Genomic DNA, 12,334 nt, shown 5'->3' with positions numbered 1-12,334 from the left:
TAATTTTTAATGTATTTGAGAAATACCTCAAGTAACTTTTGGGGGTTCAATCTCATTGCTTTATCATCGTATCTTGTGTTAGAATGCCCATAGCATCCCATTGAGACTAATATTTTCATGGTTCCTCTCAGGCTCTTGACAGGGTAGCTGAATTTTTCTTACTCTTTTTACATGTTGCCTTGAATCTACCCAGAGAAATCTTCTATTTTTTCCCTTTGAGCAATGCCCCTTTCAACATTAAATATTGTTTCACTGATCTCATGTACCTAAAATGCCCCCTCCCACACAAACCTGCTACTGAGTACCTTCGCTAACTTAACAATTCATTCACCCTGGAAGACCACCTACTAGCAGAAGGATTCTTAACAAATGTAAAGAAAGTAAGGACTTTACACTAACAATACAAAACTCTCTCTTTGACAATTCAAAAAACAAAAGATGTTGAACTTTGACATTTACAGAATTAAATGTCAAATGTGACACAATACCATCACATCTGGCTAACTAACTCTTGTGCTTTTTTTAGTAAGGAACAACTTTTGAGCCTCAATATCTTAATTCTTAAAATGATAAAGAACACTTAACTCAATTTGTTGAGATCAAATAAGGTAATGTAAAAGTGGGATTTTTATTTTTATTTATTTATTCGAGACAAGGTCTCGTTCTGTCACCCAGACTGGAGTGCAATGGCACGATCACAGCTTACTGCAGCTTCAAACTCCCAGGTTCAAGCAATCTGCACACCTCAGCCTCACAAGTAACTGAGACCACAGGCATGAGCCACTATACCTGGCTAATTTTTGTATTTTTTGTAGAGACAGGGTCTTACTCTGTTGCCCAGGCTGTTCTTGAATTCCTAGGCTCCAGTGATTCACCAGCCTCAGCCTGGAATTACAGGCATGAGCCACCACACCCGGTAAGAAGTGGTTTTTATCTATAAAATACTCATATAAATATGACTAGCTAATATCATTATTTTCTTTCTTAAGTTTTGCTGTGAGCCCAAGCTGCCAAATCTTAGACTATTCAGAAAAGTGTGCATCGTTTTTTCTGCATTTGTGTATTACTAATGATATGATTCAAGAATCTCAGAAACATTTTCAATTAGAAAAAATAAGTGTGTTAATTTCAATTAATGTCTGGTATCTACGACTTTTAATCCACTCATTTATCCATTCATTCAATAAATATATATTGAATACCTACTGTTTTGAAGGTACTCTTGCTGGTTAATAAACAGTAAACAAAACAGAGTCCCTCCCTTCAAGAACTTCCATTCAAGTGGGAAGAGACAGGTAATAAATGATCAATTAGTAGTGTCAGGGAATAGTAAAGGCTATGACAAATAAAGCCAGGTAAGGGTAAGAGAGTGTCAAAGAAGTTCACCGAGGAAGGCCTCTCTGAGGAGCAGGAATGATGTGAGGGAGAAAGCCATATGGATACCTCGAAGAAGAACATCCCAAGCAGAGCTGCAGAGGAAATGCAAAGGCCCTGAGGCTGGAACACGCTTAGCATGTCTGACAATGGCAAGGTAGCCAATGTTATAAGAGGGGAGATCATGTATGGCCTTGAAAACAACAGTAAGGAACTTGACAGGAGGTATGATCAGAGGCCACTGGAATACTGAGCAAGTAAATGATATGTCATAGTTATGCTTTGAGGAATTATATAAGAAGCTGGCCTAAGTGGTTGCTTGTCTGTATAGGTTTCATACTTCTTTAATTGTTTTTTAACTATTTGCATGCTTTCCTGTGTCAAATGCTGCTTTGAAGTTCAGTAGAATTAATGTGGTAATAAAACAAAGGAAGTTTCTGGGAAGTATTGGAAAATAAAACTCTAACTGGAGTCAAGAGAAAATTGGAGCAGATGTTTGTGGAGACAACAAGTATAGACAACTCTTTCAAGTTTGCTATAAAATAAAGCAAAAAAAAAAAAATGGAATTGAAGTTGGAAGAGCATGAGAGGTCAAGACAGAAGATGTTCCCTGGGGGAAAATACAGAGAAAAGGAAAAAATGATGATCTAAGAAAGGGAGAGGGTATTTGAAAAACAGTAAATCTATGAGAGAAGTGAAAAGAGAGGATTTAGTCTACACAGGTGAAAAAGTTGGCATTAGTGGCAGGGACAGTATATTTCTTTTCAATATGAAGGAAGGAAAAAGACATGGGTATAGATGTAGAAAGGGTGGTAGATTTGGTGATGGGAAAATACAGATTTTTTTAGTGGCTTATATTTTCTCAGTGATATTAGAAGTGAGAAAAGTGAGTATGGGGAAGGAGATCTGGACACTTGATAAGGGAGAACCTATAAAATGATTGCTGCCAAATGGCAACTTTGTCTTTCTATGTGTCTTTATTTTGTAAATCATTCTTTTTTTCTTTTTTTTTCTTTTTTGAGACAGAATCTGACTCTGTCACCCAGGTTGGAGTGCAGTGATGTGATGGTGGTTCACTGCAACCTCTGCCTTCTGGGCTCAAGTTATCCTCCACCTCAGTCTCCTGAGTGGCTGGGACTACAGGTCACCACGCCTGGCTAGTTTTTTTCATTTTTTATTTAATTTTTAAATTTTCTGTAGAGATTGAGTTTTGCTGTGTTGCCCAGGTTGATCTCAAACTCCTGAGCTCAAGCAGTCTGCCCCCCTCAGCCTCCCAAAGTGCTGGGATTACAGGCATGAGCCAGTGTGCCGGGCTCTAAATCATACTTGACTACGTTATATTGATACTTGACTACATTATATTGTAAACTTTTAGAGGGCAGAAGTTATGCTCACCTTATTTATTCTGTATGTTTAAAAAAAGGGCGCGGTGGCTCACGCCTTTAATCCCAGCACTTTGGGAGGCCGAGGCGGGCGGATCACGCGAGGTCAGGAAATCGAGACCACGGTGAAACCCCGTCTCTACTAAAAATACAAAAAGTTAGCCGGGAGTAGTGGCGGGCGCCTGTAGTCCCAGCTATTCGGGAGGCTGAGGCAGGAGAATGGCGTGAACCCGGGAGGCGGAGCTTGCAGTGAGCCCAGATTGCGCCACTGCACTCCAGCCTGGGCGACAGACAGAGACTCCGTCTCAAAAAAAAAAAAAAAAAAAAAAAAAGCATTAGCTACTGAAGATGTAAAGAGCTGTTACTATGATGCTGGACAGTGGGACATTAAGTTTTGCCTAACAGAAGTCTTAGGGGAGGGTACAAAATTATGTCAACTTCCCAGTTGATTATGAAACAACTTTGCTACATTTTTGGCATAAAGAGATAGAAGTAACAGTAATATATAGCATCCACAAGAAAACTCAACAAGCATCTACTTATCAGGTTTTATCTTTTAATCCCCCATGGACTCTGTGATGCTACAGTTATTACTTATATATTTAAATCACAGACTGGACACCTGGTTTTTCCAGTCACATAATTAAGTTTACATCTCAATATTACCATTTAGCCTACTTTCCATTTTTTATCTGAAAATTAATCTTATTAAGATTAAAAACTCAAATATACCTATTTCGTTTTTTATAACTTAATTCAACTTTTTTTCTGACCGATTAAATGGAATGCCTACCAATGTCAGTTTTCCGATTATTCTCCCTGGACTTGGAAGTGGCTAGGCTATATTACTAACAGTATTATACAACCTAATTAGAGAACAATAAAGTTGACCTTTGAAAATAACATATCAAACATCAGAAAGTGTCTTTTCTTCATCTGCTTTAAGGATTACATTTCTTTTGTGTAAATAATACATTATTACAATTTGAGATTATTTACTTAATCTTTAATACAATGAGAGCTAAAAATAAATCAATAAACATTTGAAAATATTTTCTACAATTCTATTTAATCTCATTTACTAGTAACATTTAAGTTCAGCCTCACTTTTGAACACCCATTTCCTAAACCTCAATTGTCTGTGATAATTTTATGTTTTCTTATACGGTAGTTTTCCTTCCGCTGGGTCATCTATTAACACTTCTCCAACAAACCAGAGTCTTCTTATGAAGGACTGTTATGAATACTGGCATTCGTAAATTTCTAAAAATAAAATTTCCCAGGTGCACAGTTTTCCTCCATGTCAGCATAATCTTGGGCTAAAGTTGTTGTTTAACAAGGCAATGGGCATTTATGACATTTCTACCCATTACAGCATTTAACAAATGTTATTGTAATTGCTAAATCACCTGTCTGTATTCCACTTTAGACAATAAACTCTGTGAGATTAGAGACCGTGTCCATCTAGTTCATCTTTGTATCCTCAATCTGATATATAATAAAAGGTCAATAAAATATATGCTGAATCAATGAAAGTCCCAGCAATGTGGGGAATGGTAATGAAGAACTCCAGAGCAATGCACTTACCTGTGAGATCCAGGGTTCTGTCCACAAAAACCACTGATGCCCTGCCTGCAGCAGTCTTCTTCCTGTTCTTTGCAGGAGCATAATTGGCCAGATCAGCAGCGATGACCCGACTTAAGGAACCTACAGCAAAACACTCCTCCCGTACTCCTAAATGTTCACACAGAGAACTGAGGCCTGACACTAGGCATCTGATCTGCAGCAGCAGCTCTGGGGTTAGCGCAGTGGCGTCCACATCACCCAGGCTTCCCAGCTTCCTCTTGTCCGGTCGGGCGCTATTAAGGAGGTGCACATCCTGGGGTAGCAGTGGGAAAAGGGATGCAAAAGCTGGAGTCAAGGCAAAGTGGGGAGCAACAGGGGCAAGCAACAACGGGACATGGAACACCTCGGCCGTGTAGTTCATGTTGCCCATCCATTCACACAGCTTCTCCTCCAGCTGCTCGAACACCGGCTGCTGCCCCTCCATCTCGGCCGCTGCCGCCGCTGGAACATGATTAGCTGTGAGGTGGACAGCGTGGCTCACGGTTGTGACCACCACACAATACTGGAAGTGACTGCGGCAGATGATGTCCCGTAGGATCTCCACGGTCCGGCCTTTCAGCAGGCAGCTCAGCACAAACACCGCTTTGGGCTGCTTGGCTCCACCACCAACTGCGTCGGGCTCGAACTCTCGCAGGTGACAGTCAGGACCCCCCACCGCCTCCAGGAGACGGGTGGATCCGCAGCCCCAGTGCAGGCTCTCGGCGCAGGCGGCGTCCAGGTAAACCACAGCCCGTTTCACTTTGGCCAGCACCTGCTCCCATCCTTGCTGGGTAAAGGACAGTACGCCCGAGGCGCTCATGGTTGGGGATTCGCAGACTTGGGAAACCACGGTGCAGGAACCTCTTTCAGAACTCACCGCTTCCGGAAATTGGGCTCCGGGAGACTTTGACAGTCTCCACAGTACACGTGGTCGGCCTCTGACACGCTCCCTGATGGCGCTCGGTGATGACGTTAAACTGAGCGGTGATTGGCTAGAGAGGAGGCCGGGAGTGAGGAAGGATGGCGCGGTCTGGAAAGAAGTGGGTGGGGCTCTGTGGCTCCGGGCTTCCTCAAAAGCTCGTGGAGATCAGGTGTTTCCTGGGATGGAGCTGAACTGAGTTCTTTCCGTCACTTGGCCTGTCTGCGCAGATAATCTTTTCATGTTCCTTAAAAAGTCTCCGAAATAAAAACCTAATTCGAAATTTGATATCTTCCTTAGATATGAACACGTCTCCAAAAGTACAGCCACCTTCTCAATCTAAACTCAGAGCAACTAGAAAAAGATAATAAAAACAACCGTGTGCAATATTTTGAGTTTATAGTTGCTGTCACATACGTTATTGCCCACAAGCCTCATAACAAACCCTGTTGTTCTCATTTTCACTTTCTCCATCTTTCCTCCCTCATCTCATCATCACTACATCTTATAGGCTTAAAAACTCTCAGAATTCAGCCCTTCCTCTCCGTTTTTGCTGTCACAAAAACCCAACATCATCGCTCACCCAGGCAATGATCTCCCAACATTTTCTGACTTTTGATCTCTTTCCCCTCCAATTCTATTTTCTTCCTAATAAACAAAGTTGGTCCTACAACTTTCCTGCTTAAAAGCTTTCCTAGCCCAGTTGCCTATAGGATACATCCACACTCTTTAAAAAGCATCAACATCCTTCATGATTTCTCAATTTCTCTCCAGCTATTCCCAACCTGGAGAAAAATTGTACCGATACAATGAAGTCAATAGGCTGAACCCAAAATGTTTTATGGGTTCTGTTTGTTCCACCAATATACTTACATTACTAAGTATAATCTCTGTGCTAAGCTTCAAAGATGCAATGGTTAATAAAATTCATGAATGAATGTTCAATTAATATCCATGGCCAGGCGCGGTGGCTCATGCCTGTAATCCCAACACTTTGGGAGGCTGAGGTGGGCAGATCACCTGAGGTCAGGGGCTCAAGACCAGCTTGGCCAACATGGTGAAGCTCCATCTCTACTAAAAGTACAAAAATTAGCTCGGCATGGTGGCAGGTACCTGTAATCCCAGCCACTCAGGAGGTTGAGGCAGGAGAATCACTTGAACCCGGGAGGCAGAGGTTGCAGTGAGCCAAGATCGCACCACTGCACTCCAGCCTGGGCGACAGAGCGAGACTCTGTCTCAAAAAAAAAAAAAATCCACATAATAATATATCCAGCCAATTTTTAATAAATATGTACAGTATTCCAAACAGTGTCTGGGTTTTGAGGATATAAAGAAAACTAAACCACAGCCCTGATTTCAAAATAATTATGATGAAATAAAGGGACCCACACATGTAAAACAAGCACAATAAAATGTTACAGAAGCAAATATTTTTCAAAATTTTTTGTATAGGAGTCAAGAAGGAGGAAAAATAAATTCTAAGAGAAAAAGGAAGTAGTCAGAAAAACCTTCATATAGGGCATGAGTTTTGACTTGCCTTCAAAGAAACCCAGGTGTTCACCAGGTGGACAGGATGGGGAGGAGGATTCTTAGCAGTCCAGGCACAGAGTGCAGCATAAACAAAGTCGTAGAGGCATAAAACAGTACAATATGTTCTCTGGAACTACAAAGGGTTTCCTATAGCTGGAGTGCATTGTATGAAAAAAGGCGCAAGAAGAAATAAGAGCAAGGAATTAGAAAAGAAACAAATGGGCTAGATCAGCAAGAGCCTTATTTTCCATTCTAAATAGTAGCAGCCAGTGGGGAAGTATTAATGTATTTTGGGGTATGGAAATAATTTGTTCACATCTGGATTTTAGAAAAAAAATGGTTCTAGTCAAAACATGCAAAATAATTTGAAATGGAGCAATTTAGCGCAGAGGGAACAGTTAAGAAAATAATAGCGTCAGCAGCAAATCTCGGTGAGAGAGTTGAAAAGCATAACAAGCAGATGGACAGAGTGGGGAGTGTGAATAGACATTAAGAATATAGTGCCAAAGGGCTTGCTTATTAGTTTGACAGAGAGGGTGACACAGAAGGAGAATTTCAGGTTAGCACCCAGCTTTCTGTCTGGATGACTGATAAATGCCAGTCATTGAGATTTGAAAAACCATTAAGAGAAGCAGATTGTGGAATAAATACAGAGTTTAGTGGGGACATATTTTTGTTTGTTTCTTTCCTTATGGCAAGATAAGTGTAACATAAAAGTCACCATCTTAACCATTGTAAAATGTACATTTTGGTGGCATTAAGTACATTCACATTGTTGTATAACCAATCTCTGAACTTCTTGTCTCACAAAACTGAAACCCTGTACCCATTAAACAACAACTCCCCATTCCCCCTCTCCACAGTCTTTGGCGACTTCCACTCTACTTTCTGTTTCTATGAGTTGACTACTCTAGTTGTTGGCAATGTAGTAGTTGACTACTCTAGATACCTCATATAAGTGGAACAAAACAATAAGTATTTGTTTTGTTGTGATTGACTTATTTCACTTAGCATAAAGTCCTCCAAGTTAATCTATATTGTAACGTGCATCAGAATTTTCTTCTTTTTGAGGCTGAATAACATTCCATTGTATGTTACACCATTTTGTTTATCCATTCATCTGCCTATGGACATTTGGTCTGCTTCCACCTTTTAGCTATTGTGAATAATGGCACCTTGAATATGAGCAGAAGAATCATAAACCTGGTAGAACCCAGTAGGTAAAAGGGCCAATGATAGACCCAAGTTCACATGTTGAACTAGTAAACAAGAAGATATTCCTACATGTTTGTATCCTTGTCAGCATGAAAATTATTTTAAGGAGCTTAAGTTGAATAAGTTGTTGGATGACAGCCCTTGCTCTTCCATTTAAACCCAGGTCAGTGCCTAGTTACTAACACCTGCATTAATCCTGATCTCAAGCTCACTTTTTGTTTCTACCCCTTGCATCTCATGCTGAATCATACATTCGTTAGATAAGTTTGAGTGAATTAATACTTCATCTTCTCTGAAAGGGCAAGGCACTCATGAAGTCATGGTTGAATATTGTGCCAGTAAGTGCTAGTGGTCGCCTCAATATTTATTTGTCTCTTCTTCTGTAGTAATAGGTTTATTCTGAACTCATAGACACACAGCTAAAGACTACTTTTCCAAGCCTCTTGCAGCTAGCTATGGACAAATGATGAGGCACGGGTGAATAAGATAGTTGGAAGTGACACATACAAATTTCAAATAATTCCTTAAAGGTGTATGGTTTTCTTTCCCTACAAATCCTACTTTCAGTTCTTTTGTACATGCACCCAGAGTGGAATTGCTGGATCATATGATAATTCTATTTTTAACTTCTTGATGGACCTCTGTTTTTGTTTTGTTTTTTACAGAGGCTGCAACATTTTATATTCCTACTAATAATGCACAGGGGTTTGGATTTCTCCACATCCTTGCCAACACTTGATATTTCCTGGGTTTTTTGATAATGGCCATCCTAATAGGTGTGGGGACATGAGGTTTTCAATATACTTGTGGGACATCGAGGCAGAAACGTCTAGCATGCTGTTGGATGTGTGATTCCGGAATACAGAAGAGAAATACGGTAATTGGGATTATTAGTAAATGGGTGTGCTTCAGAGTGGCTTAAGAGAATACAAAAAAGAAAGAAGACAATGATGGTGATGGAGAGAACTCTGAGCAACTCTTCTTGATGGGCAGAAGAAGTCAAGCCAGTGAATGGAGTAATGAGAGGTGCAAGTTTTAAGACTAGAGTGGCCAACAGTGGCAAGTGTCAGAAAAGGGAAAAGAGAGGGAATATGAGAAGAATCTACAGGATTTGACCTGTGCAGGAAGAAAGTACAGTCATGACAAGGGAGTGCTGGGGGTGCAGTGCAGAATGAGTCAATGGATTGGGGAAAATGCAGCTTCTAGAAATTATCTACACAGTTCCTAGAAAAGAAGGTGGTAGGGGAATGAGGAGGTAAAAAAGTTGGAAGAATATGAAGTTAGGGTCAAAGAAAGTAACTTGGCCTCTATAATTCAGGGAGGGAACGCTTTTTTTTTTTTTTTTTTTTCAGAGACAGAGTCTCACTCTGTCTCACAGGTTGGAGTGCAGTGGCACAATCATAGCTCACTGCAGACTCAAACTCCTGACTTCAAGCAATCCTCCGGCCGCAGCCTCTTGAGTAGCTAGGACTACAGGTGCACACAATTACACATGGCTAATTTTTTTTTTTTTTTTTTTGAGGTGGAATCTTGCTCTGTCCCCCAGGCTGGAATGCAGTGGCGCAATCTCACCGCTAACTGCAAGCTCCGCCTCCAGGGTTCACACCATTCTCCTTCCTCAGCCTCCTGAGTAGCTGGGACTACAGGCGCCCGCTACCACGCCTGTCTAATTTTTTGTATTTTTAGTAGAGACGGGATTTCACTGTGTTAGCCAGGATGGTCTCGATCTCCTGACCTCGTGATCAGCCCACCTCGGCCCCCCAAAGTGCTGGGATTACAGGCGTGAGCCATTGTGCCTGGCCAGCTAATTTTTTTCTTTCATTTTTTTTTTTTTACAGAGACAGGGTCTTGCTGTGTTGCCCAAGCTGGCTTGAACTCCTGGGCTCAAACCATATTCTGACCTTGGCTTCCCAAAGCACTGGGATTACAGGTGTGAGCCACTGCGCCCAGCCAAGGAGGGAAAAATTCTAGGTTATAATAAGATCCAGGGTATAACCCTGAATGTGCCCTATGGAAGTAGAGTGAATGAAGACCATTAGACTCCAGAAGGTCAGAAAACATGAGTCAAGCAACATATGCAAGCCACACATCATGACGGAGGAAAGGAAGACTGTGGACTTCAACCGCAGATATCACTTGTAGTTGAAGGAAAATGAAAAAGGAGAAGAGGTGGTAAATACAAATGGTATGAGCTGGAAAAGAGGAAGGTTTTTTCACAGCAAAATGGGAACCGTAATGGCCTGGTAGTGGCCCACAAGAACCGGGGGAATGACAACACTATCTCAAGCATTCACAGTACAACAGGGTGAAGGATAATGGCAGATATTCAGTATAGAAAGATAAGGAGAAGTCCTGTCCTTGGAGGGAAGTTAGATTTTGGTTTAGTGAACAAGTAGAGACATGCTTCTGCTAAAATACTGAAACTGTTGGGCATGCACATAAAATGGAACAAAGGTAGGGACTGAGAGCTAAATGCAGAGTTGGGAATCAGGTCTGGAAGAACTTGGAGGGAATAAGCACAGAGACTGTCTTAGTTTGGGCTGTCACAACAAAAATACCATACTGGGTGACATAAGCAAAGAAAGTTTATTTCTCACTGTTCTGGAGACTGGAAAGTACAAAATCAAGGTGCTCACATAATTCATTTCTAATGGCAGCCCTCTCTCTGGCTTACCAATGGCTAGCCACCTTTGTGCTGTATTCTCAGTTGGTGAAAAGCAGGCAGAGAGGAAGCAAGCTCTCCTGTCTTTTCTTATGAAAGTCCAAACCCCTCTCCATTAGGGAGGACCTAATTACCTCACAAAATCCCCATATCCAAACACCATCACATTGAGGATTAAGGTTTTAGCATATGAACTTTGGAGAAACACAAAAATTTAGACTATAGCAGTGATATGAGGGAAAACGTTAAAAGATTTGACAAACGATGACTAAGAATGAGGAAATACAGACAACCCCTAAAAGTTGTGCAATGCAGAGCCTGTATAGCCACATGCAACTTGAGGGACTGTCAGACCATGAAGAAGCTTGTAGGCCATATGGTAGGAAGTTTAGATTTTATTTCATATTTAAGAGAAGGCCACGGAAGGGTTTTGTGTTCCTAGAATTTCAGTGTGGCAGTGCAGATGGAAAGAAGTAGATAGATTTGAGATATGTTTTAATGAGAAGCGCTAACAGATCTTGCTAACGGATTTGCATAGTTGTGAGAAAAGCAGATGGGGAAGAGAGAAAAGTCAAGGATAATTCTTTGATTTATGGCTAAAACAACTAGTTAAATGGTGGTTACTGATATTAATATGAAGAAGTCTTTGGGAGTATAGGAGTGGGACAAGACAGATATGGGAGAGAAATTTACAAGTTGTGTTTTGAACATAAGTTTGAAAGGCCTAAGAGAGGCATCAGGTGAAGCATTTGAGTCAGACCGAGTATCTTGAGCTCAAAGAGAAGTTAAGACTGCCCAGAGAAATATGGGTGTCAGTGGCTCTCAATGACATGACATTAAAAGTCATGGAGGCCAGGCGTGGGGCTCAGACCTGTAATCTCAGCATTTTGGGAGGCTGAGGTGGGCAGAACACTTGAGGTCAGGAATTCGAGACCAGCCCGGTCAACATGGTGAAACCTCATCTCTACTAAAGATACAAAAATTGGCTGGGCATGGTGACATGAGCCTGTAATCCCAGCTACTGGGGAGGCTGAGGCAGGAGAATTGTTTGAACCTGACAAGGGGAGGTTGTAGTGAGCCAAGATCATGCCACTGCACTCCAGCCTGGGTGACAGAGTGAGTCTCCGTCTCAATAAATAAGTAAATACATACATACATACATACATACATACATAAAGGTCATGAAGCTGGAGGAAATGACTTGGGAGACAGGGTGGACAGAAAAGGTAGGAGAGCCCAGGCAAAAGTCATTTCTTGCTTTCAGATGTTATGGTGGAGTAAAATGAATTCCTATTAAAATGACCTGCTTAAGACCGTCATGTTTATTTTATTAAAATGTGATTTGTATTTCTCTGCTCAAAATAGTCAGCTATTGTTTCTCTTCTGTCCAAAATCCAACATATCTCTCTTCACCTCATTTCTAGGTCATCCATAGGCATGATCAGTTCTTAGCTTAAGAACTTTCCATGTACTTGATGTTGTAAGAGAGGATCTGGCAAATACAGAAATAAAACGATTTTGTTCTCACCTTTAAAAAGAGTATGCGAAGTTTACTGACAGCACAGACATGAATAGGAAATAATACAATTTTCCAGAAACAACTAGCAATAGAAAATTTATTTTTTCTTTTTTGATGAGCTAAACTTA

The 12,334-nt window shown here is 41.1% G+C and overlaps 1 protein-coding gene across 2 annotated transcripts in view; it reads right to left on the bottom strand.

Moving 5' to 3' along the window:
• The window catches only part of SCFD2 (sec1 family domain containing 2), a 511,769-nt gene extending 506,135 nt beyond the window's left edge, over positions 1 to 5,634 (bottom strand). Inside the window, exon 1 of one of the 2 annotated variants that reach the window (XM_004038673.5) lies at positions 4,344 to 5,634. In XM_004038673.5, coding sequence (XP_004038721.1) covers positions 4,344 to 5,181 — 838 coding nt within the window. In that variant the 5' untranslated portion in view covers positions 5,182 to 5,634. The remainder of the gene's footprint in view (positions 1 to 4,343) is intronic. The other variant, XM_063705303.1, reaches the window with a different exon arrangement.
• Positions 5,635 to 12,334: the final 6,700 nt, after the last annotated feature.

This window comes from Gorilla gorilla, chromosome 3, assembly GCF_029281585.2.
Source record: "Gorilla gorilla gorilla isolate KB3781 chromosome 3, NHGRI_mGorGor1-v2.1_pri, whole genome shotgun sequence".
Taxonomy (NCBI): Eukaryota; Metazoa; Chordata; class Mammalia; order Primates; family Hominidae; genus Gorilla; species Gorilla gorilla.
Note: the sequence above shows the minus strand (reverse complement) of the source record. Positions and strands in the feature narration are given on the sequence as shown.